The sequence below is a fragment of the Anopheles gambiae genome, chromosome 2, assembly GCF_943734735.2.
Source record: "Anopheles gambiae chromosome 2, idAnoGambNW_F1_1, whole genome shotgun sequence".
NCBI lineage: Eukaryota > Metazoa > Arthropoda > Insecta > Diptera > Culicidae > Anopheles > Anopheles gambiae.
In genome coordinates, this window is record NC_064601.1 from 21,691,029 (window position 1) to 21,718,067 (window position 27,039).

At 47.4% G+C, this 27,039-nt stretch overlaps 4 protein-coding genes across 16 annotated transcripts; 1 reads left to right on the forward strand and 3 right to left on the reverse strand.

Moving 5' to 3' along the window:
- Positions 1-502: 502 nt before the first annotated feature.
- On the reverse strand, positions 503-7,988 carry LOC1273472 (REST corepressor 3). The gene is made up of 9 exons (XM_061650578.1): positions 7,535-7,988; positions 7,316-7,369; positions 6,891-7,025; positions 6,576-6,790; positions 6,327-6,491; positions 5,626-5,888; positions 4,702-4,972; positions 4,145-4,312; positions 503-3,899 (listed from the first exon to the last, which is right to left on the reverse strand). Exons 1-9 carry the CDS (start codon positions 7,683-7,685, stop codon positions 3,531-3,533), a joined length of 1,791 nt encoding a protein of 596 aa, XP_061506562.1. The 5' UTR covers positions 7,686-7,988; the 3' UTR covers positions 503-3,530.
- A 704-nt stretch (positions 7,989-8,692) lies between these two features.
- Positions 8,693-14,784, forward strand: LOC1273471 (transcriptional regulator ATRX homolog). Its single transcript, XM_312449.5, has 14 exons — positions 8,693-10,075; positions 10,147-10,508; positions 10,585-11,178; positions 11,274-11,575; positions 11,676-11,947; positions 12,040-12,201; positions 12,269-12,491; positions 12,560-12,719; positions 12,800-13,027; positions 13,094-13,265; positions 13,349-13,736; positions 13,820-13,995; positions 14,098-14,337; positions 14,424-14,784. Exons 1-14 carry the CDS (start codon positions 8,975-8,977, stop codon positions 14,553-14,555), a joined length of 4,512 nt encoding a protein of 1,503 aa, XP_312449.5. The 5' UTR covers positions 8,693-8,974; the 3' UTR covers positions 14,556-14,784.
- On the reverse strand, positions 14,671-16,438 carry LOC1273470 (uncharacterized). Its single transcript, XM_312448.3, has 5 exons — positions 15,864-16,438; positions 15,671-15,783; positions 15,515-15,593; positions 15,150-15,362; positions 14,671-15,075 (listed from the first exon to the last, which is right to left on the reverse strand). The coding sequence occupies exons 1-5, from the start codon at positions 16,143-16,145 to the stop codon at positions 14,998-15,000; spliced, it is 765 nt and encodes a 254-aa protein (XP_312448.1). The 5' UTR covers positions 16,146-16,438; the 3' UTR covers positions 14,671-14,997.
- A 1,909-nt stretch (positions 16,439-18,347) lies between these two features.
- LOC1273469 (DNA-binding protein Ewg) lies at positions 18,348-26,592 on the reverse strand. Of its 13 annotated transcripts, none has more exons than XM_061650577.1 (9): positions 26,315-26,571; positions 24,281-24,603; positions 23,755-24,180; positions 23,477-23,605; positions 22,931-23,233; positions 22,297-22,425; positions 22,082-22,220; positions 21,859-21,983; positions 18,348-19,077 (listed from the first exon to the last, which is right to left on the reverse strand). In XM_061650577.1, the coding sequence occupies exons 2-9, from the start codon at positions 24,581-24,583 to the stop codon at positions 18,886-18,888; spliced, it is 1,746 nt and encodes a 581-aa protein (XP_061506561.1). In that variant the 5' UTR covers positions 24,584-24,603; positions 26,315-26,571; the 3' UTR covers positions 18,348-18,885. The 13 variants fall into 13 exon arrangements, with proteins under 13 accessions (XP_061506561.1, XP_061506560.1, XP_061506554.1 ...); XM_061650576.1 differs by lacking the exon at positions 18,348-19,077 and adding an exon at positions 19,727-20,619 and having other exon boundaries at positions 22,967-23,233; XM_061650570.1 differs by lacking the exon at positions 18,348-19,077 and having other exon boundaries at positions 19,727-21,983; positions 22,967-23,233; positions 23,746-24,180; positions 26,315-26,590.
- Positions 26,593-27,039: the final 447 nt, after the last annotated feature.

Below are 27,039 nucleotides of genomic sequence, written 5' to 3' on the forward strand. Positions count from 1 at the left end.
CGCTGTTTGGTTGCGTCTGTTTGCGTCCGTCCTTCGTTGCGTTGTCTGTGAGAAACGAACCTTTTCCCTACCTGCGCTGAAGATATGCAATCCGCAGCGCTAAAGCTGCTTATTGCCGTTCGATGAAGCCGTTACTCTATGTGTGGTTTGGTGGCAAAATTATAAGGTAGGTATTTTTGTATCATTTCAAAGGGCTTTACGGGCTTGAGTAGGTTTTAGAAAGATTTTCAAATGTTTAGAAAAAAGCCTTAATTTTTTTCCCTTATTCTGATTAAATTTGTCCCACGATGATTAGGCCTCATCGCCTCGAGTTGGAAAGAAAAATTGAAAAAATGGAAAAAAAGTCAAAACATCGAGCCGATCCGATTCAAAAATATGTGAAAAACAGTAAATAAATCGTGAGACTAAATTAAAACAATTCGACAAAAACGTCCCAACACACTTTCGGATGCATTTGTGCAATTGCAACTGCCACGTCGTCACCCGGCCACCCGGATGCGTGTTGAATTGGTTATTGATTTTTATTCTCTGCACTAAACCGGTTGTTGTTTTGTTTTGTCTCGCTTAGTTAAATATTTATCGATAGCATTCATTCATAGTCGCATAATGAAACGTTATAAAATCGCACCTCCTGTGTGCCGCTTAACGATCAAACCTGTTGCTGTTACACTGTCTCTCCTGTCTGTCGTATCCCTTTACTTCTGTGCACGTGTTATCTGCTTGAATGTGTCCTGATCATCGTCGTTATCATTTCAAAACTGAACATTGCTCCTCTCTGTCGTGCTAGGGCGTAGCTAGTGAGTGTGTTTGGCTGTCCAATATGCTCTACTACATTATCGCTATACAAAGGGTTTAAAAGAAAACACTGCCCATCTCACTGTTTTCGTTTTTCTTCTGTATTACGCTCCACTGCCACGTTCTACCTACTGAGTAGGGCCGATCGTTGTTGCTTTTTCCGTCCTTTTCTCTGTTTTATTACATTGTCATTTGCGTTTCAGCAGCAGTAACAGCATCCCACACGCTCCTGAACCCCTCTTCCTGTCGCTTCCAAGAAGAGGCACTTCTCACAAGCCTGCATATTTATCTGCTGCTTCGGCCTAGCTCTAGTTAGTTTTTTTGATTTTTTTTTAATCATTCCCACACACAGGACGAATGTGTCTCTCCGATGGCATTTTTATAGCAATGCTACGTATGTGTATACATATAGATGTGTGTATGTGTGTAAAGATGTGGACGTGTAAAAAGAATCAAGGATAAGCTTGACCAACCCGCGACAATCAAAACAAGGCCCAAAAATGGGGGAACGAATCAATAGTCACTTGCCAATAGTGTCGCCGATATGTGAAGCCTCAACTGACCGGAGCGGAGCAGCGAAATAAAGCTAACACTAGGCCTACTACCATCGTTGATGATCAAAATTGGAACCCGAGCATTCAACCTTCAAGTGGTGGCCCTTACAGGCGAACACATTGCTATTTTGCTGTTACTTCGTGTGTATGCGCGTCTTTTTGTTTCAGTTTTTATTCAAACATGCATTTCGATCAGTGCTCTTTCCGAGTTTTTGAGTGCATGAATTTTTCTGTTTTAAATGACCGAAGGAGAAAAAAGAAGAAGCATTAACTTGTCTCCTGCTCATGGCCTGTAGTGGCGCGCTCACCGGCAGTCGAACCGTAAACTGTTCGACAACAATAATTACTAGGTCTTAAAAAGGCATACTTATATGAAAATACGTAATCTTTTCGTCCAGTTTCCCATTTTCCATTTTCGCTCCGCCAGCAGGCAAACGATATGCATATTATAAAGGGGGCGGTGAGCTTCACAAACTTCAAACCCGAAACAGTACATTCGTCTGCGTATATCAACGTATCAAAACTTTGGCAAAAGTGCATACCGATGCGAAAAGATAACCGCGCACTGAAATGGATGGGACGGACCTTACTACCTCGATAGAAAACAACAGCTCCTAACAAACTTTTTTTCTTTTCTTGTCGCTCACTCACTCTTTCACTGCATATACGTGTGCCGCCCTGTATGTCCGCGGGGCGGCCCGGCTATGGCGGAACGAAAAGGGAAACATGGGTAAATTCCTCTCCATCTCAACTAATCACTAAGCGTTAAACAGGAGCAAAACAAAAATACTACACAGGCGAACACACTAGGAAACACTAGCGCCGGCAAAAACACGATTCCCAACAAGCAAATTTAAAAATGTGTCTTAGTGTGTAGCACGTCTGTTTCAGTGTGTGTGTGTGCGAATGTGTGTAACAGTGAATACTCGCGTCACGCGTCTTGCCAATTATTTTAGAATTCCTATATCCGCCATCGCCCGGTGGAAAGAAAGATAGAAAGAAAGAAAGAGAACAAAAGCAACCTCAGCTACACACACGTACACCACCACCTTCTTGTATCATACAGTCTAGTATATCGTTAGTAAGGGTGCATGTTAAATGTAATGATAGGAAATTGCTTTTATTCTACCTAAGCTGTAGCTTCACTCCACTCCCGGGAAAGCTGTGTTCCTTCTACTTTCTTCCTTTCTAGATCTCTCTTTCGCGTCGTTTCCCCGAGGCGTTAGTTCCCCCATCGTTAGTTCCCTTTAACGGTCTACCGTCCGTGTCCTTACAAACTACCACTACTATCAATGCATTCCTAATGTTCTGTAGCTCCATTTACCGTGCGTTTAGAGCTGTTTGCTTACGATCATGCAGAGCCAAAGGCTTTCCAGGAGTGTTTTGTTTATTTTTGTTTTAATGTTTGGGCATCAAATGATAATGGTGTAAATTCCTTCAATGAGAGATGTACCGTTTCTGGTACCGTATCTTCATGGGGTGTGTATCCTCCCCTTCCCTGTTCGCTCTTTCTCACGACCCGCTCGCGTCCGGGGTAATTCTACTGAATAATGACAGTATTGGACGCGTCGGCAGCATCATTGCCCTTGATGTTGGGCGTGATCGTCACCTCATCCACGTCCATCGACAAACTACTGTCGAGCGTGATTGCTGCGGACAGCGAGTTCACGGAGACCGACTCCATGTTGTTGATCGAGGTATCGTCGTCGATCATGTTATTACTGCTGATCAGTACCGAATCGGTCGGCTCCTTTGATTTACCGTTCGCCGTCGCAGTTACCCTGTTGTTGTCGTCATCGACAAGATCAATCTGAAAGGATCGTTATCACAAGTCCGTGCATATAGTATGGTCATGTTTTGCTAGGCTTCAATTTCATCCACTCGTTTTTTATCAATTTATTAGAAGATAAATATATATAGAGAGAGAGAGAGAGAGTGAGAGTGCGAAAGAATATTAGGGACAGAGAACGGGGACAACGAATGAGGTCCATGTTTATCATTTCATCCTCTGTGGTACCAGCTGCTTTCCCATCATTTACATCCTAACTTATACTAACGAAAATGCACTACGAAACCAATTCCACTCGCTCAGCTGGACTCCCCGAGCATATGGTTAGAATGTCCGTTTCGCTCCGTTCCAGTGGCTGTGACTGGTTGTGATGGTTCGATTTCTGTGTTTCTTCATTTCACTTCCATTATTTCCACATCTCCACCCGGCGACACCGATTTCTCTTCCTTGTCCTTATCGTCGGAATGGTCCTGTCTGTTCGGTGGCTCGGCAGTCCCTTCGGTGTCACCGCCAGTGCTTGCAGCAGCCGGAGCGCCAGTCGCACCACCATTACTACCACCGGTAGCGTCCGACGTCATCTCGGTGGAATCTTTCGACTGGTCTAGCGATTCTTTCGTGCTGCCCAGCACCTCTTGCGTTTGTTTCGAGTTGGTGGCTTCAAATTCCTTCAGCACAGCGTCCAGATTAAATCGGCGCCGATAGTTCATGAAAAAAGTGCGCACTTGCGTTTCGGTTTTCGAACCGAGTGTGTCCGCAATGGCCTGGCCGTGCACAGGTTTACGGGGGATGGGGTAGTAATGGAAACCCAACCAGAGAACCCGGGTGAACATGTGTGCGCAGTACGCGGATGATTTCCAACCGACCAATCAATAAAAAGAGAAAAGAAAGAAAGAAAAATCCAGTCAGAGATATGCGTCGGAAACACACAAACCTTAGAAGGGTTGTTGGTAGAGTTCTCGCATGGTTTGAATGACCATTGCTTTTGAGGGAAAGTGTCGATCGTTACCTGGAAATCTCGCCCGTACATTCGAACACCTTGCACCGCTAGCATTAGCTCCTCGTTGTTCCAACGGGAGTTTAAACGGACGGAGCTCACTTCCGGTGGCTTCAGTTCCTCCAGCACATCGTCTATCTTGCGCTTGAGTCCACTGGACTTTTGTTTGTTGTTCTGAATCTGAGATGAGGAGGAACGGGGAACACACGGTCCGAGATCAGTGTTTGAAGTGTAAGATTGACAAGCACACACACACACACACGCTCACACAGGGGGAAAAACGCATCCGACGAAGCGCATATTGCAACTGTGTATCACGAATTTCAATCCATACATTATTGTTGAGTGAGCAACACGTGAGGGCATCAAGCTGCGTTTAATTCATTTAAAAATTGCAAAAACCTGTCGCAATATTCACTGCTTTGGCGGATTGTTTTTTTTTCCCTCCCTGCACTGAGACGAGCGTGGTATTTTAAGTGTGGTGCGAGGGAGCTAACGTAACATCCAAAATGGCTATGCACCGACAGCCACTAGCAGCTATCGGTGTGGTTGTGATGTGGTTCGCTTACTTGAGTCAAGAGTGAAACGATTTCCCGATCCATGCTGGCCAACAGGTCGTTATTTTGGACAACCTTCTTAACGCCACCGTCACTGCCAACGGTACCACCGTTGTTGTTCTGGGCAGAGCTGGCAAGCTTCACAATGTCGTCGTGGTTAATGTACATGCCCTTGGGCGGGCGGCGCTTGTGGCTGTCGCCACTTTTGCCCAGGATGTTCGAGCCCCGTGTACGTTTATTCATAAAGGACGGCCCGGTCGTTGGACGTAGCACGCCGGTGCGTCTAGCATGATCAGAGTGGAGAAGCGAATGGATCAAAATGATGGGGGAGGTGTTCGTGCATCAGCCAACAGAAAACACTATCAGTAATGGGAAGCTTCAACGTTCGGAACTTGTAACCGGGGTAACAACACAAGCGTCACTCTACAATACGACACAGAATCCATGTTAGGTGGTTTATGGGCAACATCTTGTACGTGAAAAGCTTTACGAATAACCGTAACTTTTTACAACTAATTAGCACTAACAGCGGAAAACTAAAAAAAAACATAGATCAATTAAAAACGCACGATGATGCCAAGTGTGTTGCTGTTGGTGTGTAATGAGCGTGCCGTTACACTTTGGATTAAGTTAAATGCTGTGCGGTCAAACCATAGTGAACAAGTCTGCAACTTGTGCCGCCGAACTTGCGGACATATTTTAGTAAAGAAATTGGAACTAATTCAAAATAAACAAGATACAAAAACAAAAGTAAATGATCAACACACTCAAAGTACACACAAAAGATTATCTAGTTGGATTGTGGTGTAGTAGTATTGTAAAGTGACGGAGATGGTGAAAGCAACAAAAAACAGGGAAATGTAATGTGGAATTTGTACAACGGAAAATGCTTTGATAACTCGGTTGCGTACTAGGATTTAGGGATGAAAACCGTACCTCCAGTGATGGTGGCAACTGCCACAGAGCTTGCCATGCGATGACGCATGCAATTCGCTGCACGTCACCCCGCATCCGGCGCAGTTGAGTGACCCCTCGTTGGTCGCTCCACCAGCGGCAGGGCCGGAACTACTGCCATTGGTTTCGTTCTCGGCATCATTGCTTTTGCCACTACCACCACCCGCACCACTGTTAGGAGTGTTCGGGTTGTTATTCCCGGCGCTGCCACTGTTCGTTCCCGCTGCCGAACTGTTCGACGAAGGCTGCGAGCGGAAGTTTTTTTGTTTTTTTTTTTTTTTTGGGACCGCACGGAGCCCATACAAGTCCCGTCGGATTTCAGATGGACACGCGAAGGCGGACGAACGCATAGGAAAAAGAAAGCGAAAGATGGTTTAAATTCAACTATCCCGGTCTGAAGCGATCCGATCGGATCAATCCAAGGCGCAGCATTGCCAATGCAGCTACTGCACGATCATATGTGCCTACACAGTAAAATATAGTATTTCGTTCTCTTCCGTCCCGTTGAACATCCGCTTCTTCCTCGTTCTCTCACTTTGCACCCCGTCTATTCTCGCCCTCTCACTCTCTTTCTCTCTCTTTATGTTTCGTCTTGTATTAGTTCTTGGCAGGAACGCACGGTATTGATTGTGTACGGTTCCGTGATCCGAGATCTTCTGTTTTAAAATGCAGTTAACACTTACCTTGTCCTCATTGTCTGACTCTTCGTTGCTTCCGTGGTCACTGCCATTCTCCGAGCTGTCGTTCTTTTTCATTTTTTCCTGCCGATCCATAACGCTCGTTCGGCTGCGGGTCTTTTTCCAGGAGTAGTAAAACTTCACTAAACTTGCAATTGATTTATCGGGAAGCTACGTTTATAGGGGAGAGACAAATAACGTTACAACCTGTACTCATGGCCTATTTTAAAATAGTAAATCGGATTGCATGCGTACCATCTGCCGGATGCGATGAAAGCTCTTCCCGTGGAACTGGAACGCTTGCTCAAACAGAACCCGATCCTCGGCGGACCACTCGTCCGGGAAGGGTGTAAAGTTGGCCAAGTCCAGGACGGCTCGCTCGAGGTCATGCTTGTGCCAGAACAGCATCCCCAGGGCCTGCTCACCGTTGTATCCATACTTTTCTTTAGCGACGGTGATATATTCTTCCACTGGGAGGGCAAAATAAAGCGCAAAATAGGAGCACAAAATGATGGTGTTTAGTCGAGATCGGAAAACGTAACGCAGCGACCAATCAAAGCAACCACCTACATTTGTTGTCAGGAATTTCCTTCGTCGGGGACCATACAAGCAGCGCTCGATCGTTCAGCTGTTCCGGTTTGCGCTCGTTCGGCGCTACAAGCTCCGGGCAAACGGCCTGATAGTCACGGCCTACGCGGATTTTCTCTGCGAAACCGGATGGGGTTTGGGAAATGCAATGTCAGAAACGTCAATGAAGTGTATCGGATAATTCAAATTTCCACCTCTTACGAAACACCTATCCAGCTGGCCACCACCCCAGCCTGGACGGGAGACGTGGGTAGGAACGGGAACCAGACGCAGACCCGACGCGTACACGACGCATGCAGAATCCTGCGTATCGTACGGAACGTTAGCCCGAACGCCCTGTGACCTCGCCACACGATTGAAACTGGCTCACCCTGTGCCGCGCACCGTACGTTCCAACTACAACTTACCTTCGTATTCGCTTTTGGTCTTTGTTGCCTTCGAAGAGTTGCCATTCTTGCGAGCTGTGGTCGAAGAAAGGAAGCAAAATACCATTTATTCGAGACGATCGTGCCGGACGGAACAGAACTGAGGGACCACCTTCCGTTCTGCGTCTCGCACCCCAAGAGCTGAAGGGCGCTCACGAGGAGGAAAGTGACACAAACGTCGTCGTCGTCGACGTTACTTACAGTTTTCGTCGTCCGAGCTGGAGTCGGTAGCGCCACCGGCCGCGCCGGAAGTGCTGACCACCCCGGCACCCGCATGACCGTTAGGGCTTGGGCCTCGCGATCGCTTCCCATTCCGCACGCCTGCCTCCGCTGTTCGCTCCGCTAGAACCATCTTCACCCTCTTCGAATCCAACGCGAGTACTCCAGGAGCGCTACCCTGGTGGTGTGCTTCTTTCACAAATTCGGCCGCTTGGTGGTATTTCCTACCTTACCCCGCAGCGGACAATTGCACTCCAGGGGGAAAATCACCGATCGACGGAGGATGCACAGTTTTTCCCTTTCGAAGCGAGCGAGGAACAGTCGGTTAGTGAAGGAAAATATCAAACAAAACGGAACAAACACTGCGGCTCACTTGGTATTGCCGACCTAGCTGCACTTTTCACGCCACCGTACAATCGAGCAGCTGTCTGAATCAAAGACGCCTAAAGTCGAGCACTTCTGGCCTGGAAGCTGCTCGAGCTGTCAAACGTCAAACCTTCCATGCCTGCGCCAGCCTTTACCTCGCTCACTCTAACCTACACGCTTTCTGGTGCTGTTTCGCTCTAGTTCACGTTTGCGATCGAACTCGCTACACAAGCGTTGGAGGGCTAAAAGCCTACAGAATTGAGAAATTCTTGCTAATACATGTCGCACAGTCCATTATTTTTTGTTTATTATCCATTTCGATTACAGTTATACGGTTTTCTTGAATTTTCTTCAACAACAGCAATTAAAAATCGGAATCAAATGAAATGGGATGAAAGCGACCACTGTGCAGAGCAGCTGCTGGGAAGCGCGTTGTATAATTCGACAGTTATCCAGCAGAATTGGCAAGCTAATATAATTTTATGCACCAGTTATAATGCAAAAAAACACGCACACATATAACAAATACAACTCAACAATGTTCACAATTTATTATTAATTTTTTTGCTCATGCTTAATTTTCTGCTGGCAAGGAGAATTATTGTAAAATCGACTGGAAACATAATAATATCAAACAAAAATTGTTTTTCAAAGGAGAAACTATCAATTATCACGCTATTAATTACCTTTCGCACATCAAACGCCAGAGTTGCCCTTGAAATTTCCTCAGCCAAGAATTTAAAAATGCTAGCAAAGCCGCTTCTTTGGTAGCGGAAATTTGACAGCTGTTTGACTGCCATTTCGGTTCGCCCGCTCTTTGCAATTTCCTCATGCCGTCAGTTGTCGCTGGCCGGAGGGAAAAAATCGCCTCGAAACACCACAAAAAAGCGATGAAACTAAAAGTAGTTCGTGCTAGCGGGTAAAAGCGTCTTATTCAACGCCGTAGTTATAAGTTAAATCCAATCGTACCATGCGGCTTGGGTGAACTTGTGGTACGGTGGTGGTATGTACCTGTGCGACCTGGTGCTTAATTGTGTACGGCAGCGGTGACTGAGAATGAAAAAAAGCTCCCTCAGAGACAAGCGCAAACAGCAGCCGAAAACTCTTCGCCGTCGGAACGGAGTCGACAGTGGGTCTGATGTGGACCATGAAAATGAGAGAATGCATGTGAAGCAAGATTCCGATACGGTGAAATCCAGCTCGATAGTGAAACTTGGTGACAATTTAACTACCGCTGCTGCTGCTGCTACTACTACTCCTACGGGACTGTTGGAAAACGGTGCATCGATCAGTGGTAGTGGTGATAGTGGTGAAGCGGCGGCGCCCGTAGAGAAGAACAATTCGCCCGCACCCGACGAGCAGGACGCAGCGCGAGTGGACTCGCCGACGGACGATACCGTAAAAACGATCCGATTGGTGTCGCTAGATAAGTTGCTTCGGCCCAGCCTGGTCGGAAAGGTGCCGGAGGAGGGCAAGGGGGAGGAGGAAAAGCAGCCGCACGAGTCCCGCCGTTCGTCGTCTAATCGCGCCGGAAAGAAAAACATTAGCATCATCGAACTGAGCGACGATTCGGAAGAGGAAAGTTTGCAGCAGTACGTGATTGATAAATCTTCCACAAAGAGCGAGAACGATGCCGGCAAGGAAGGTGTAGCAGCAAGCCCGCCACCTCCATCTTCCGCCAGCAAAGTGAGTGGAAAAAGCGCGAAAAAAGCAACCAGCGGCGAGGGAAGGGCGAAGTCCAGCACACTTCTCCCACTGGCGACGAAAGAGCTGAGCATTGTAGTTACGCCACTACCGGCGGATTTGAGCACTATCAAAGCTACCCACGGTTTGAAAGAGATTCGCGACCATCGTAACAACGTTATCGAAACCTTTGTGCCGAACAGTAGTCGGCTTTCGAACCGCACCCGGAAAAACAAGGCCGCGAAACGGAAAAAAATGGCCTCACCCGAGGAAGAGCAGCAGAGCGATGCGGTGGCGCTGGAAAACGCCGATACCGGCAGCAACAGCAAGCAGCACCGACAAGAGGACGATAATGGTGGTTCGGGAAACGAGAACCAATCCGATGTCGAGGAGGGTAGCAAGCGTAATGAGAGCGATTCTGATGCACCGATCACACGGGGCCGTAACAAGTCCAAAACCAGCATTCCAAAAGAGGTGAGTACAGTTTTTTATTGCATGTAATGCAATTTGGTCATTACTTATGGTTTTGTAATTATTTTTTTTAGAAAAAGAACACTCTCATTACCCGAAAGAGACGGGCAGTGAGCGATAGTGACGAGGAACAGGATACAGGGAAACCATCAACGCCGGTCGCTAATGGTAACACGGACAAGGACAGTGAGAGTGGTAGTGATTTTGAGTTTGCTAAACGCAACACCGCCACCAGCCGTAGCCAACGGGCGGCCGAGCGATCAAAGAGGGGAAGGGCGGGCGCTACTAAGGCAGCAGCACCATCGGCGGATGAGGCTAGTAACGACGAGGAGGCCGACAAGGAGAAGAACGATTTTCAAACGCGCAAAAAGCGTACCAGAATTCGACGAAATTCAACTTCCTCCTCGGGTGAGGATGGAAAACCGGTCTCGAAAAGGTAAGAAGCCGAACGTGGACCAATGATGACGACCGCCAACACTAACGCGCCAAACGTTCGATCCTACCTATTTCAGGAAAAAGCGCAAACAAACTAAAAAGAAAAACTCCGACAGTGAGGGCGATTCACCGAACAAGGGGCGCAAAAACATTCGCAAGCTATTGAAGAAAAGCGATCTGGAGGAAACGACCAAGAACGCGGAGCAGGAGGAGCGGGAGCGTAAGCAGCGCATTGCAGAGCGCCAAAAGCTCTACAACCAGGTGTACGACGAGAAGCCGGAAGAAGCGTGTACGCTGGACCAGCTCGTGCTCGACTTCGACGAGGAAACGAAGGAACCGCTGCTGGAGGTGGACAGGAAGCTGGTGAAGCAGCTGAAACCTCACCAAGCGAACGGTATAAAGTTTATGTTCGACGCCTGCTTCGAAAGCCTCGAGCAGATGAACCAGAGCAAAGGTTCCGGCTGCATACTGGCGCACTGTATGGGGCTGGGCAAAACGCTGCAGGTGGTTACGCTGGCGCACACGCTGCTCGCCAGCGCGGATCTAACCGGCGTCGAGCGCATCCTCGTCGTGTGCCCCCTGTCGACGGTGCTGAACTGGGCGAACGAGTTCCACATGTGGATGAAGCACGTGAAAAAGGGCACCGAGGTGGAGGTGTATGAAATATCGAAGTAAGCGCAGCTGTGTTGCTATGGTTTGATTTGTAGGCTAGTACCCAACATCACCATTGAGGGGTTTTCATCTTTTCTTATTTGCACACTCGCAGATACAAAGACAACGTCACGCGTGCCAACAAGCTCATGGAATGGCACAACGAGGGCGGTGTGATGATAATGGGCTACGATATGTTCCGCAACTTGGCTAATCCGACCGCGACCCGCATTCGCAAGAAGGTGCGCGAATCGCTGCAGACTTCGCTGATCGATCCAGGACCGGAGCTGATCGTGTGCGACGAGGGGCACTTGCTGAAAAATGAGAAAACCTCCCTGTCCCAGGCCGTCAACCGGATCTCAACGATGCGGCGAATCGTACTGACCGGTACACCGATTCAGAACAATATGAAAGAATGTGAGCAATGGCGAGGGGGGTTTGGGATAGTCGCATTTCTAAACTATTGCTTGATACTTATGGAAGAGTTTGTTTTGCCTTGCGTGTGTTTCCGTTACAGATTACTGTATGGTTCAGTTTGTAAAGCCCAAGCTGCTCGGTACCTACACCGAGTACATGAACCGGTTCGTGAACCCCATCACGAATGGACAGTACACCGACTCGACGCCGTACGACATACAGCTGATGCGCAAGCGGGCGCACGTGCTGCACAAATTGCTTGATGGCTGCGTCCAGCGCAGGGATTATGCAGTATTAGCACCTTTCTTACCACCTAAGCTAGAGTTTGTGGTGTCGATCAAACTAACTCCACTGCAGAGCACCCTGTACAAGGTTTGTGGGCTGTGTTTGTGGATGCTACGCGCTATCTAAGTGTTGAATAATCACGTCTCTCTTTCCCCTTTACTCTGTCCCTGCTCCAACAGTACTATATGGAAAATATGGCCGGCAAACGGAACGACGATGATCCGACGCTAAAGCGCTCCTCGATGTTGTTCAACGATTTCCAGAATCTGCAACGCATCTGGACACATCCGAGGGTGCTGCGGTACAACAGCGATCGTTACGAAATTAAACAGCAACGGAAGGTTCGTGAGATGCGCTCCGCTGCGAGATCGATACAGTTGTCTTAACCTTTGCTTTCTCTACACGCAGCGCGATTTGGACAGTGAAAATGAATCGGAAGGCTCGATGAAGGACTTCATCGACGACGAGGATACCGCGGAATCAACGCCCGCATCGTCCGATTCCGAGTCCGACGTCCAGTCCGTGCACGATGACAGCAGTCGCGATGCCAAAAGCTCGGGCGATTCTACGAGCAACAAAAGAAAAGCAACGGTCGGAACACGCAGCACCAGGAACAATCCAAACTTCAATGGTAATTTGCTTTATCGATCGAGCTTGTCCTTTCGTTTGTTTTATTCATGTTTCTATTTCTTTCCAAAGGCGGCGATGATGACGATGTAATAATGCAAAAACCGGAAAATCCTACCGAATGGTGGATGCAGATGTGTCCCGAAACCGAGCTGGACAACCTCGAGCACTCCGGAAAACTGGTCGTTTTGATGGAAATTTTGAAGGAATGCGAGGCCATTGGCGACAAGCTGTACGTTTCACTGCACTCGGAAGCACAGGGGTGGAAGCGCACGTTTAGCTAATGTATCTTCTCTCTTTCTGCCCTTGCAGGCTAGTTTTTTCGCAATCCTTGTATTCGCTGGATGTAATAGAGCACTTTCTCTCGCTGCTGGATGAAAACTTGCAAAAGGACGAAGATGAGCGGGACGAACAGTTGAGCAAGTATCCAGGATCTTGGTCGTTGGGTTTGGACTACTTCCGGCTCGATGGTTCAACGTCGATCGATAACCGGAACGACGCGTGTAAGGTTTTTAATGACGAGAGCAACACACGAGCGAGGTATGTGTTTGTGGATGTGTGTGTCAGACAGAACACTAAAACCGCGTCCCTTACTTGATTCTGCAGATTGTTCCTGATTTCTACGCGTGCCGGCGGTTTGGGAATCAATTTGGTAGCCGCCAATCGGGTGGTCATTTTTGACGTGTCCTGGAACCCATCGCATGACATCCAGAGCATATTCCGGGTGTACCGTTTTGGTCAGAGTAAGCCATGCTATATTTATCGTTTCATTGCTATGGTACGTAGTAGTAATAAGGGAGCGTTGAGCGTTTTTTGGGCAAGCCGTAGCGTAACCGACGCCTGTTCTTACTGTTCCAACAGGGCACGATGGAGGAGAAGATCTACGAGCGGCAGGTCACGAAGCAAGCTATCTCAAAGCGTGTCATAGACGAGCAGCAGATTGACCGGCACTACAAGGAGAACGATCTGCAGGAGCTGTACCGGTACGAGGTGGAAACGAGCGAACCGCGGCCAACGCCGAACGTCCCGAAGGATCGGCTGTTTGCCGAGCTGCTCAAACGGTTCGATCCGCTGATCTACAAGTACCACGAGCACGACTCGCTGCTCGAGAACAAGGAGGAGGAAACGCTGAACGAGGAAGAGCGCAAGGCGGCCTGGGAGGAGTTCGAGCAAGAGAAGAACCGACCACCGATGCCGGCGTACGGCACCAGCGGCATGTTGGGCATTGGCGGAATGGGCGGAAGAGGAGGTAGGCAACGCAATGAAGAGCGGAAGAGTTTAACCTTATGACTAACGGAACTGGGGAATCGGGTTCACTTTTTCCCTTTGCAGTTAATGGACCGGTTACGTCCAGCACAACGTTCGGCTTCCGGAACGATGTGCTGCTGAAGCTGCTCCACCTGAAGGCCCGGGAGGACAATCCAACGTTCAACGATGCCACCATTAATGCTATGATACCATATTTAATGCAGCAGCTATCGCAACAAATGAGGGACGGTGAATTAACGGTAAGAAAAAAGTGTACCATTTCTTCTGCCCTGTTCCGCACACTGTACATTTTCTACCCGAATTGTGTCTTACGAACCCCCCCCCCCCCCCTCCCTCCACAGATGTACAAAAGCTTATGGGAACTTTACTACAAGCTGGAAGTTCCACCACAGCAAATGAACCAACAGTACACGATGGCGTACAGCAACACGATGCAGCCGGGTGGAGGCGGTATGGTGATGGGACAAATGGTACCGCAGCAACCGCTCATGGGCCAACAGCAACCAATGGCGGGAAGTGTTGTAACCGGCGGTCCCGTTGTTAATATGCAATATCAGATGAATCCATTCCCAACTGCAACGGTATGGCACAGGAGTTCATTTTTAAGCTTTCGCAAACCGCATTGTGACCGTTTCTCATCGCCCCTCTCTCACTCTCGCTCTTACAGATGCCACAGCCGGGAATCAGTGGAATGCAAACCACCGGTACTGCTGCCGGGAACGATGACGATGTCGTCGAGGTAACACCGGCAAATAGAGGCCCCATCGTGATCGATCCGGAGGTGGTTGAGCTCGATTAAAGGAACGCACGGACAACCCATCTCCTTGCTGCTTGATCTTCTGCTCTCCAGAACTTCGAATATTTTGCTGTGTAGGAAGAACCGGATGGCACGATATTATTGTACTAGGTTCGCATAACGTACACCCTTCAAACGGGCGTATACTCTGATGAAATTAGATTTTATTCACAACACATCTTAGCTGTTTAAATAAAGACATTTTCTAACCACACCCCCCGGTAATAACACACGCCCTCTCTCTCTCTCCTCTTGTGCTGTGTAAGTAGCCGTGCGTGCGTTCGCGCACTGGGAGATGTTTGGGCTTTTGTCTGTAGCTGATTGGTTTTATCTTTTGCTGTAACAAAAAAAAATGGTAATAGCAGTTTTCAGTCGATTTTAAACACAGCACGCGGAACACAGGACCGAATGGTGCGGCGGAAGTAGCAGCCATCGCTTTCCACTTTTATATGGCATCGTATGAATCCGGATCCGGTGCCCGATTCGCGACCCGGCATCCATTCTGCAGAAACTGGGCCCCATCCTGCAATGATGGAAGAGGGGAGGTATTAAGTGAAACCGGCTTTTGCAGAACACTTTTCAGATTTTCGAACTTACGCGCACAAGACCGGGCAGCCCGCGCCAAAAGTCCAAATGTGGAACCATCTCGATGCCACGTGCGCCCAAATACAGCGCGTTCACCGTGGCCCCGATCAGGAAGTACGACACGAAGCCGACAAACAGCATTATCAATAGTACCGTGCCGGTGCTGGGCTTGCTGAAATCTTCTATTACGATAGGACATGCGTACGGGGAGAAAAGCAACAGATGCTACACCGCCCGGAAGATGCGGAAATGAAATCAAAACAAAACAAATAAAAAATAATGATTAGTTACGATGCTGTGATGCCTGTTAGAGTGGGTTTCGAGGATTTTTTGTCTTCCTCTCCATCCCCCTTCTCAGCAGCGTGGCTGGCACATACCGTGGTGACATTGGTGGTGGAATCCGGAAAAAAGTACGACTTCTTATCGCTTGTACACACCAATTTTACATGTGTAATACTGAAATTGATAATCGTTACGGGTTTCAGTGAGATGACTCAGCCGCCTGGCAAGGTCCCCGGGGCAGTTTTGCTTACCTATGGTTTGGTTTGATGTAGCTAAGAAAAAGCCCTTCGTCGGATGTGAACTGCGTTTCCTTCAGCTCACCCAACCGTACCAGCTGGTGGTGTACGGCGTCATACTTGCAAAGCTTTAAAAAGGAAGGAAAACGAGCGTTTAATCATTTTATTCCACATTTACAATGGACCGCCCTTTCGCATCGACACTTACCGTATATCCTTTTAAGCATTCATTGCTTGTTATGTCCGGTTTGTTATCATCCGCCGTGTAGTTAATGTCCTGGCAAGGGCTGAAGTAGTACGCATCGCCACTGGAATCGTTCGCGTGCAGCGGCTGGCCACCGAGATCGATGATGGGCCGCAGGTTAATACCCCTGCCGTCGTAAAACTCGCAGGAACAGTCCCCTACCCGATTGCACTCGCTCGCGTTGGTGAATGTTAACAAACCAGCCCACCACACCAGCACTGCCACTACGGCGAAGCGTTTGCCCATCTTCCTCTTTGGTATTTTATTGCTTTCGCACTACTGGCACGGGTGTTGTGCACGGTGCCTTGAAAAGGATAGGACAGCCTAATAATAGTTACTATAATCTACGCTTTGAGCTGAGCTCAACATTCGGATGAAAGTGAAACAGCTGATTCGGTAAGCGATTTGGTCAATGGCAGACATTTACAAACAGCGCGATGATTAAGCGCATCGAAACAGCGACAACAATGCCTGCCTGTGCCCCCCCTTTCAATGTGTGTGTGGGCCGTCCCCCTTGTTTTCAGTCTGGCCTGCTCACTCCTACGGAGCGCATACGGAACGTGCACTGTGGGATGTTATGCAGCTCGTGAGGACATGCCGTTTGACGTTCGATTATTATTTTTTGTCATTTCGTGCACTTTACAGTACGTAACAAAAAATAAAACACAACGACCGATCCGCTGTGCCGTTTTTCGCGTGCACTTCCGTTTATAAAACAACCACCATTTTTTGGTTTTGGTTTTCATCAAAGTCATGGTTTATTTTACATTCATTAGTTATTCAACTCATTCAACACAAGACTTCCAACACTCACATCGAAATATAGGTTGTACGAATATCGCTTCTCAGTTGTAAAATAATCGTTGCTGCTCTGTGCTGCGACTAGTGAAATTGAAGGAGAACAGTGTTTGTATATATGTCTGTGTGTGTGGGTGTGTGTTCGTGTGTACAAGCGGGAAAACTTTTGGAAAATGGTGGAAAACGCAAGAGAAAATCACAGTAACTGTAAAACAAAACTAAAAACAGATCTTCCCTGCACACCAGGTAAGGGGGGAAGGGGTGAGGTTAGGTGAGGATAGGGAGAAGGGGAGGGGGCATTGAATTCGCTTCGGCTTAACTTGTTCGTTCAGCTGGTTCCGTTTTTTGTGTGTTTGTTTTTTCTTCTCTTACTCGCAACTTATCTGGTTCCTTTTTCCCTTTATACAATGACTCCTAGAATGCATTTCAGTCTTTGTCCTCTTGTGTGTTTGTATTGTTTCTTTTTTTGTTTTTTTTTTTAAGGTTTTTTCAAGTTGCACTAATAAAACATGCCATTCGTTTGTCTTTGCTTGTTTTGCTTTGTCTCTTTACTTTATACACAGAACGAAAAAAATGGTTTAAATAGTTTCTGGGGGGGGGTGCTGATGTAACACATATTATTTAACCGCTGGTATGTTCACACTTATTTATGCGTTAAAAGACGTTTCCCTTTCTCTTATCTTTCTCTCTCCTCTCTCTCCTTCTTTTCCTTTATGTTGTAGATTGTGTTTTGTGGGGGGTGTTTTTTGACTGAGCATAACAACCCGGAAGATACAGATCATTTTGCTTTTCTGTTTGCTTCAAATACGTAAAATAACTTTGATGAGAATTGATGAGAAAATCAAAACCGAATAAATAGACAACAAAATCTATGATGGCAAGCACGCCTATATACTCCGCGCAAACAACAAAAGTGTATCGCAAAATGCATAAATAAAGATGGCTAATGGAGGGTTAATAAATAAATAAATAAAGAAATAAATAGATAAATAAATAAATAAATAAATAAATAAATCGATAAATATTTCATTCGCATCAATATGCGACCGTTCAACTTGTGAAGAAAACAAGTCGATTAGGACCGGATTAGGACCGGACTAGGACCTTAATATACAAACTAAATATAGGGACTAGCTTTGTAGGAGCCGAGGCGGCTCTGTCTCTGTCGGAGTTGGATGCGGTGGCTTTCATATAATTTAATTCGTTCGTTCGCGCACACTACGAAACGCAAAAATAAATTGCACTAAAATATCGACTTGCTTGCTTTTTTCCCTCGCATCCACCATATTTCTCTCTCTCTCTCTGTCTCTTTCTATTTGCGCGTACTATCCCATCGACTAAGAGGTCACCATTCACCGCGTGGCTTGGATCCTCCACTTCACCGAAGTAAACAAGGATTCTTCCTCGCTGCTGCTGCTGCTACTAAATGCAATTATTGTTACTGTTTTGCTGAGTACTGACGATACTTAGGAGGTACAATTAAAGACTAATGATTGGATCGGCATGCCCAGCAGCGCTTTTGCACAGGCTACTACGGTGCAGATGTTACTGCTGGGCCTACCCATGTTGCACATTATTTACAGTCAATCGTGTGTGGAATGACTCTGGAGATTCGTCTTCGGTACGGGTGTGTTTTACCCACCGGGAGGGGTGTAAAATAATCGGACTAATTATAATCTTTATAAGTTACCTAACTTCCAATGACTTGAACAAGAAATGACACGAATTTTGACTAGCAGTTTATAATTTAGAGAGAAGTTGTATGGGACTAGAGAGCTTGCCCGCGGTTCACCTGCGGGAGGATACGGAGCGGGGATGAAAACGGGAGGTGGGGGGAATTGTTTGTAGGGGGAAGGGGGAACCGCGGTCTGCGCTTATCGACTAGAAGTTTGCCTGACGCATCCATGGCTTCAAAGCTATTCTCTTTGTATAAGAAATATACCTCTATATATATATAAATACGAATTTTCTCTCTGACCTTATTAGCTTGTTACAAGTTTGCAGGGGGAGGAGGGAGGGGGTAGAAATATGATACTAAATAAATTTGCTCAATGCGATCGTAAATAGTAGCTTACACTTCTAAAACCCTTCTTACCAACCGTACACACACCGACGACCCACGATCGGGGTGGGGCCGCGTCTGATCTGATGCCCCGTTCCGGACACCAACCTGTCTGTCGCGGGCTGTCTAGTGTTCGATGATAGTGGCCTCCTCGCCCTTGACGTCGGACATGGCGGCCATCGCTTTCGTCAGCACCGATGCATCCTTGAGGCTGAGCACCTGCAGGACCTGCGGTTCCGACCCGGGCGGTCCTTGGATCATCATCTGATGCATGCCGGGGCCCACGGTGATCGTTTCCATCGTTTCGCCGTTTTCGACCTAGACACGATGAGAGATGCGGTAGGGGAGAGAGAAAGCGTGCAAGAACAAAACCGAATAAAGTAAATTCACGCACAAAAAATGGAAAGGAAAACCGTATAAAAATACAAACAAAATAAAACAGAGAAGCATATCGATCGTTCGTTTTAGATGTACGAAAATGAAATGAACGTAGGAGAAGTGAAAAGGAGGAGAGAGAAAAAAAATCCAAACAATAATGCCGCACTACGTTGGAGGAGACACAAGTGTAGGTGGCAGCTTTTTCGGGCAAACTAATGCAAAACCAAACTAACAAAAAAAGGGGGTAAAACAATTAGTACTATCGCCAAATGCTACTCACTAAATCACACATCTGAAACGAAAAGAAATACAGTGAAACGTTATTCCATTGCTTGTGATAAGGGGGGATCGCACGCACAACAGAGTGAGTCCCTTTCCCTGTCCTGGGCCGGCTGGTCACTAACAGTAGCGGTGATGATGATGTTTGGGGTTGTACAGGAAGGTGAGAGAGTAAGGCTACAAAACAAAATCATCAAATGCATTGCACAACATATACTTCAAACTGAAACGAACCCAAAACACTACGAGTAAATAATGTATAACAAATGAAATGAAAGCAAAACTTCAAATTCAAAACAAAAACACAATATAAATTTAAAGTGGTGTTTCTTTGGACTTTGGTTTGTACAGCGCTTACAAGCTAAACTCTTTAAAAGGTAACTACTTACACGCTATTATATTGCATTACCGGGAAGGCACTTTGGTTGTTTTGGTTTTTGGCTCGTTTTTGGTATCAAATTATTACAACAATTACAATTCTATGCTTAGTATAAATAGGGTGACTTAAAGGTTGGCACCAACCTTTCACGGAAGGTAGATGCAGTCCTGTGAGACGACAGACAGACAGACACACCGACAGCGGACGGGTCTGCCGTGTCTCTCCAAAAGGATTTAACTAGAACAGTTGACTGTGTGATAATAATAGGTGGATTTGGCTTGCCTCTACATGACTACATTCCTTTGGCGATTCTTGCGATCGAATTAAAAACAAAAAAAACACTGCTAAAACATGTTGAGATCCTTCAGAAAATGTTACCCAGCTACAATAATCTGACTGGCACATATTTACTGGGACTGACGCGGCGCACGGTACGATCGGTAAAAGACATAAATAAAATAAATAAGCTTCTTTCGTTTGCTATCCTGCTCAACATACCTGCTCTCACATTCCCTATCGCTCTTCCCCGCTTCGTTTCGTCCCTGTTTTGCTGGGCTTTCTGTTGTGGAACTTAAAATGACCAACCTACCCCTTTTGCTCTTCACACTTCACACTAACATCGCGAATGGCACAATCATACGGAGGGGGGGAGAGGTGGTGGTGGTTGCCGCTTTGGACTAGACACACAGAGTGCCACAAGAAAAAATGGGACACAACAATGGTTGCGTTTTTTATTGCAGTACGGGGCAGCCGGGAATTGAGCCGTAAGTAGATTAAGCACTGCGATCATCGGCGGACGGCGGCTAAGATCGAATAAATAAATTCTAACACAAGAAAACAACATTAAAATCATACCACTACTACCCACACACACACACGCGCATCTGTGTGAATCGTGAGCGATCGGAGCAGAGGTCCGCTCCTGTTTGGCTAGACAAAATCAACTAATTTACATCCTAAATCTGTTACGATACTTTTGGTTCAAACAGCTAAAGTACAAACGTAAAGCTAAATGGGATCAAATCTTAAATAAAGTACACTTCAAAGGCTTAACTAAACAACGGGAAGCGGGCCGGCGTTGGGTAGGTCCAACATTGTGCTACGGAGAGCCGGGTGCTACGGTCGTGTAAGGGGAGGGAGGAAATGGGAGGGGAGTTTGTTGTTGTTTTGTCAAAACGTTTCGTCCGGTCTGGGCACTGTGCAAGCTACACGCTCTGCAGGCCAAAATGTTTCGGGTCAACCTCGGTCGTAGTGTTGCTGCCACTGCTGTTCGCCGACTTCTGACCTATGCTCAGCGCATCGATCAAATGACTGCCGTCATTCACCGTCAGTTCAATGTTGCGTTTCAATTGTTGGTGCTGCTGCTGCTGCTGCTGGGAGGACTTTGCATCAGTCGTGGCAGTGAACGGGATACCGCTCAGCTGAATTACAAAGCTGGGAGTGCCGCCACCGCCACCGACGTCCGCCGTCACCGCGTCCTCTTTGTCCTCGTCCATCGGTTCAATCTTGGGTATGCAGAACTTGATCTGATTCACACCGAGCCCGGCACCACCGAAGATGGTACCGCCGCCCGGTATTACGTTCGATTTACGTTGCACGTTTAAGACGTTTTGTGACATGCTGGTGTTGTTATTATTATTGCTATTGGTCATATTTTGGTCGGATTCGTCCAGTTCCTCCGGTTGCTGCTGGTTCACGGCGCTGGCAAGATTAAAACAACCACGCTGCGAAGGAAGTATCGCATTCAGGCCAACCATCGGCACACCACCGGTCACGGCCGAAGCGCGTGACGAGGTACTGCTGTTGCCAGTATTACTAGCACGCGACTGCTTGCCGGACGACGGCATCGGTTGCATTTGCGGTACGGTCAAAATGGTCCCATTGCTGCTCAACGCATAGTTGGCCAGCATGGTGGCGGCATGGTGCTGGCTAGATGCAGCGCCCACGTTTGTCGAAATGGTCAAGTTCTGTGTCGTGTTGCTAGCTGTGCTAACCACCGCAGCGGAAGTCTGTTGCTGCTGTTGCTGTTGCTGTTGAGAGTGAGTGGACGCTATGTTATGTACCTGCATCGGTGTTATGCACACGGTTCCGTCCACGTTCGGCACCTGCTGTATGTTGGCCACCATCGTCTGGTACATCTGTGCGGACACTGGCACGGTGATCATGCCACTCACGTTCACTGGGTAACCTGGGGATCGATTTGAGACAGGGAAAAGTGCAAACGGGATGTGTTATTAGACCGAATGCACTCATACACGACGACGACGAGGACGATGATGACTATACCTTGCCCATCCTCTCCGGTGATTATTAGCTGTCCATCCTGACCGAGGGTCGCCTCCGTTAGATCCACCGACATGCTTTCGCCCTGCCCATCTGATATAGTTTGGATTGCATGAACGCCTCCGTCAGCCTGTTGCTGCAGCTGTAATTGGGCCGGACAGTTTAGTGCATCATGCAGTGCCACAGCTCACAAGCTCGTTGCTGCCGGTAATACTTACGGTGGCAATTCCTTGTACTTGTGCGGTAGTTCCGTCGGGTAACGTGATGATGGGATTGTTGGGATCAACCTGAATAAGTGATACGGTACCGTCGGGGTTCTGTATGGTTTGCAATACGGTATGTGTGAACTGAAAGCAGAGGAAAGGAAACATACAATAACCTTTTTAAAGTTCATAATCATTAGCTTCATCATTAGACACTACGAAATCGTTAACGAAAAGTAAAACAAAACATAGGAAAGCACACAAAAAAACAAAATCAACAGAAATGGGAAATTAATGTATTAAAAAAAAATAAATAAATCAATATACAACACATCGAAACCAAATGCAGTAAAATGCAAAACCAAAACAAGTGAAAATCATACCACAACAAATAACTACAAACGCAAATGTAAAGGATCCGAGCGGAGCAAACAAACGATTGAAACAAAAGCAGAAAATAAGGATGAAAATCACGAAATTCTTTTCACAAGGCGTGAAAGAACGAGTTCTTACAGAAGAACGAAGAAGAAAAAACAATTATAATAAAATTAAAATAAACTCAATAGCCACTCAAACAGAAAAGGTTCAATCCAAACGAAAGCGTCACGACATCAAAGTTGATTAATAGAAAATTGGTGTTAGTACGAACATCCACATCGCTTAGAGCCATCGAGTCTAAGCAAACCTGCGCGTTCAGGGTCTGCGTGGGTGAAGCCTGCTGCTGTATCTGGATCGTGCCGTCCGCGTTCTCCTTGATGATCTGACCGTTCGCGCTGGTAATCGTGGTCTGGCCATTCGATTGGACCTGCTGTTGCTGCTGCGGATGGGCCTGATGGATGATGATCTGCTGCTGGCCGCCGGCACCGTTCGTGATGGTGGCCGTGGCTGTATTGCCGCCGCTTGCCGGACCCACCGTTACCACGCTGCCATTTTCGATCTTCATCACATCGACCTATTTTTTCCCCCAATAACGCGGTCCCACCATCCAACCCCACAGTGGTCACAGTTGCCCCAACAAAGCAAAAGAGTGAGAAAAGGGAACAGCACGTTTAGCAAAGGATTATTCGGTGCGGTGGATAAAGGCGACACAAGTTCGCGGTGTTCAATCAGAGCAGGCCACCAGGTTGCCACTAAGATACACCCGTCCTCACCCAATCCACAATCGGGGGGGAAACCCGCCGGGAGCAATACTTACGTTCGAGCTAGCCGTTGCTATGGCGTTCGCTTTCTCGTCCTCTTCACTGAACGCGGGCAGCAGATCTTCTCTGCCGTGGTATTTGTAACAATTTATGACAATTTTTCTCAGTGCATGTGTCCAACTTATCTGTACGTGGCCGTTTCCCGAAAGATGCGTGTTAGAAGATAGAAGGCATGGTTTAAAATTCCCGTCTCCAAGTTAGTACCCCCCACTTTGCTTGCCCTTGGACCCGCCCGCCACCAAATGCAGACGTTGGGAGTAGTTACCTTGCTTACCTTTTGCTTTTCGTCCTCCGTGCGCGCATCCATGCGGACGTTGGCCCAGGGCAGCTCCTTTGGCCACCAGGGTGGCCGGGTCGAGTCTCTGCCCCAGCCCGGCTTTCCACGCCCGGTCGAATACTTCAGCATCAGCGGGATGAACGCGCGCAGCTGTGCCTGGGTCATCTTCTCCACCGGCGTCGGTATACCGTCGATGATGAGCGGCGGCAGCTCGAACAGCGAAGGATCGTCCTGCACGCGCGGTGGTGCCTGTGCTGCCAGTGCCTCGTCCAGCTTGTCCATCACGTTGCTGCGCAGATTCTTCAGCACGTCCTCCAGCGGTTTCGCGCCGAACACTTTGTAGATGTTGTTGGGTTTGCCGGGCGTTGCGACCAGCACGACTGCCTGCTGTCCGACACGCGTAGCGTACTCGAAAATGGTTTGCTGCGGGACAGAATAGACAGAGGGATTGGTTAGGAAGGCCAAGCGCTCGGTTGAGAAGACACTCGAATTCGGCGGACGCCGGATCGCACGGTGAACCTACTCGTAACTTTCGCAACAGTCGGTTCTGCTGCCGCTTGCGGATGGAAGGGTTCGTTTCGAACGAGTGGGGCCTCTTTTTCTTCTTAGACGATGTGATGGCGGCGGCGGCAGCGACACCGACGACACCGGCGGCCACCAGCTGTGCTGTGACTTCGTTCTCCATGGCAACGTTGATGAGGTTCCCGTCATCGTACGCACTGCCCGGACTGCTCGGATTGTCGTCATCGTCATCGTCCGATGCGCCGGTGATGTTGTCGTCATCGATGTACTCCATCGCGTCCACCGCGTTTATGGTCAAACTCATCTTTGGTATGGTTTAATTTGCTGTAAGTATTAGTAAGTTTGGTTTTTTGTAAAAAAAAAAAAACTGTGTTCAGTTCCTTCCGATCTGTTCGCCTTTTTAGTTTTAATTCCATTTCACTATACTACAAATCAGCTATACCAAGATTCGTATCGTATCAAAAAGGTGATTAAATCAAATTTTGACCAATAATATCATAAATCAAAGGCATGGTTCATATTTTAAGCTATATTACTACACAATTAAAGGAACTCCGCCAACTTTAGCCTTTGCAGAAAATCCAATTCCAAACGTTGAAAACGTATACACAAATCCTTTCGGTTGCACAATTATAAGAATAATATAACCAGTGAAAACAATATAACTTGGAACATATTATTCACGGCTGCTTTATGCTGATCACGCGATAACCCCTGCATAGATCTCCTACCAAGGGAAGTCAGTTGGAAGAAGAAAAAAAAAACCTACACTTTTGTTAAGCACGCGTTTAAGGCCTTAAATATACAGCGTAATTATAATATTTTTGAAAAAAGGATGCTAAATATCCTTTATCGTGTACACTGAGCACCAGCTAATATTATTCACACACACACGCACACACGCACACGCACGGACATAATGAATGTTCAGAACGGGAAGCAACGCACAGCCATTGTTCTATCACGACCCGGCATACGCGATCCCTCCAACACATTTAAACACAACCCAAAGCAAAGCATGCATCCATGCGGCCCTTTAAACCTTCGCCCTTTCCTTCACCCTACCTTTCCCGTCCATACACTGTCGACCAACACGCTTCCCTTTGTTATACTCCAGCATGGAGGAAATCCAAGCCAACGAACCTATGCTGTGTACCCTATGCTGCCACACTGTGAATGTGTGTATGTGTGAGTGTGTGTGCCGAGTTTCCTTCCCTTCGTACCCTTTCGCACGGTCCTGTGTATGCAGGGGTGTCGGCCAGAGCCGCACACATAATGATTCATTTTTTCCCCGGAGGGGTCCGGGGGCCAAACACACACCATTTTTATGACAAGCATATGGTGAGTGCAATTTTGCGTTGCTAAGAAACATTCTCTGTACGGCATGAGAAATTCATTTCACGTGAACGAGAGCAGAAAAAAATGCTACTTTTCACTACATCCCAAAAACCACCCCACCCACCGCGGCACGACCAACAACATGGTGGCGATGAAAGACTTTTCTTTCACAGCGCGGCGCTGTATCGCTGCGGCGGACATTTTTCACGGCGGATGCATTTTCACGGCGAGTTCGGTTGCAATTTTCTCTACCACCACACAGGACACCAGAGACACCACAGCAGAGCCTACCGGGTTCGACGGGATGGAAGCATCATTTTTTTTCTTTTTTGCTTCCTCGGACACGACTTCTCCGTTCGTACGCTCTGGCGAGCAGACGATTTTGTCACCATCTTGTCACCACCAAGCACCCGTGAAAAATGCGGACTTTTGCGGCTGCACCACACGAAAAAAAATCACTAATTTCCCGCACGGCGACTGCATTGCGACTGCGGGAGGAGACCTCGCCGTTCGGCGTTTGTTTACAGTTTTTTGCCATTCGACTCAGCTCATTTCCCAAAAAGCAAGCGCCGTTCGAGGAGGCCTCAGCGCATGAAATTTTCCCGAGTCTGCCCTTTTGCCATTTGCCCATGCACCAACCATATACACAGCACACATTATTCCTGAGCAAGCCCAGTTAAATTTTCGCGTTACGCACCTGCGTGAAGTTTACAAAAATAGATCCCGTCCACGAACGGCCGACATCAACAACAAACGCTGCCGAACGGTGGTTCCGAATCACTTTTCACGGCGCTCCGGGTGCGATATCACCGAAAATTGGGCTTATTTTGCTGGAAAAAACTCGCTTGCTACTTTTCCACGATTTCCACGGTCCACGACTCGTATTGATTTTTCCACACATCGAACACATGCAAACGCTCGCGTACACACGCGTTTACATGCATACACACATATGCACCTATACACACACACACAGAGTGTACCCCGTATGTTCGAAAAACCCAGAGCGCCGCGCGGCGTGCCGTGGCGAACATCGGAAGCTCTTTTGAATGTCGAAGTTCAAATGTGCCCGTTTGACCGTTACACCGTTTGATGTGGGGAACATGTGTTTGGTACTGGTCGTTTATGATTATGAGGGCGAATATCGCTCCGGTTTGATTTTTGAATACGAAAATTTCAAATTTATTAATGTGGAAATCGTAACAAATATATTTAAAATCATTTTAACCGCTCAGTTTTCAGCATTACTAGCTATAAGACAGTGAGTTGTGGCGCTAAAGAAGTGTATACTATAAACACCATTTTCTAAAAAAGTATGCTGATGCCACGTGGCGTGCATCCCTATGATGTTTCAACATCGTCATTCATGGTGGCGTCGTATACATGACCATACCGATATAAAAAAGTAATTCATAGAAGAAA

Bases quoted from the DNA above. Each gene is read 5' to 3' on its own strand.
- LOC1273471 (XM_312449.5), top strand. From the start codon at position 8,975: ATGAAAAAAAGCTCCCTCAGAGACAAGCGCAAACAGCAGCCGAAAACT. The intron at 12,202-12,268 runs GTTCGTGAGATG...CTCTACACGCAG, and splicing joins AAATTAAACAGCAACGGAAG to CGCGATTTGGACAGTGAAAA. The intron at 12,492-12,559 runs GTAATTTGCTTT...TTCTTTCCAAAG, and splicing joins GAACAATCCAAACTTCAATG to GCGGCGATGATGACGATGTA.
- LOC1273470 (XM_312448.3), bottom strand. From the start codon at position 16,145: ATGGGCAAACGCTTCGCCGTAGTGGCAGTGCTGGTGTGGTGGGCTGGT. The intron at 15,784-15,863 runs GTAAGTGTCGAT...TCCTTTTTAAAG, and splicing joins AATGCTTAAAAGGATATACG to CTTTGCAAGTATGACGCCGT. The intron at 15,594-15,670 runs GTAAGCAAAACT...TATCAATTTCAG, and splicing joins TACATCAAACCAAACCATAG to TATTACACATGTAAAATTGG.
- LOC1273469 (XM_061650565.1), bottom strand. From the start codon at position 24,583: ATGAGTTTGACCATAAACGCGGTGGACGCGATGGAGTACATCGATGAC. The intron at 24,181-24,280 runs GTAGGTTCACCG...TCTGTCCCGCAG, and splicing joins GACTGTTGCGAAAGTTACGA to CAAACCATTTTCGAGTACGC. The intron at 22,221-22,296 runs GTAAGTATTACC...GCCCAATTACAG, and splicing joins AAGTACAAGGAATTGCCACC to CTGCAGCAACAGGCTGACGG.
- LOC1273472 (XM_061650578.1), bottom strand. From the start codon at position 7,685: ATGGTTCTAGCGGAGCGAACAGCGGAGGCAGGCGTGCGGAATGGGAAG. The intron at 7,026-7,315 runs GTAAGTTGTAGT...CCGGTTTCGCAG, and splicing joins GACCAAAAGCGAATACGAAG to AGAAAATCCGCGTAGGCCGT. The intron at 3,900-4,144 runs GTAACGATCGAC...GTGCACGGCCAG, and splicing joins TGTACGGGCGAGATTTCCAG to GCCATTGCGGACACACTCGG.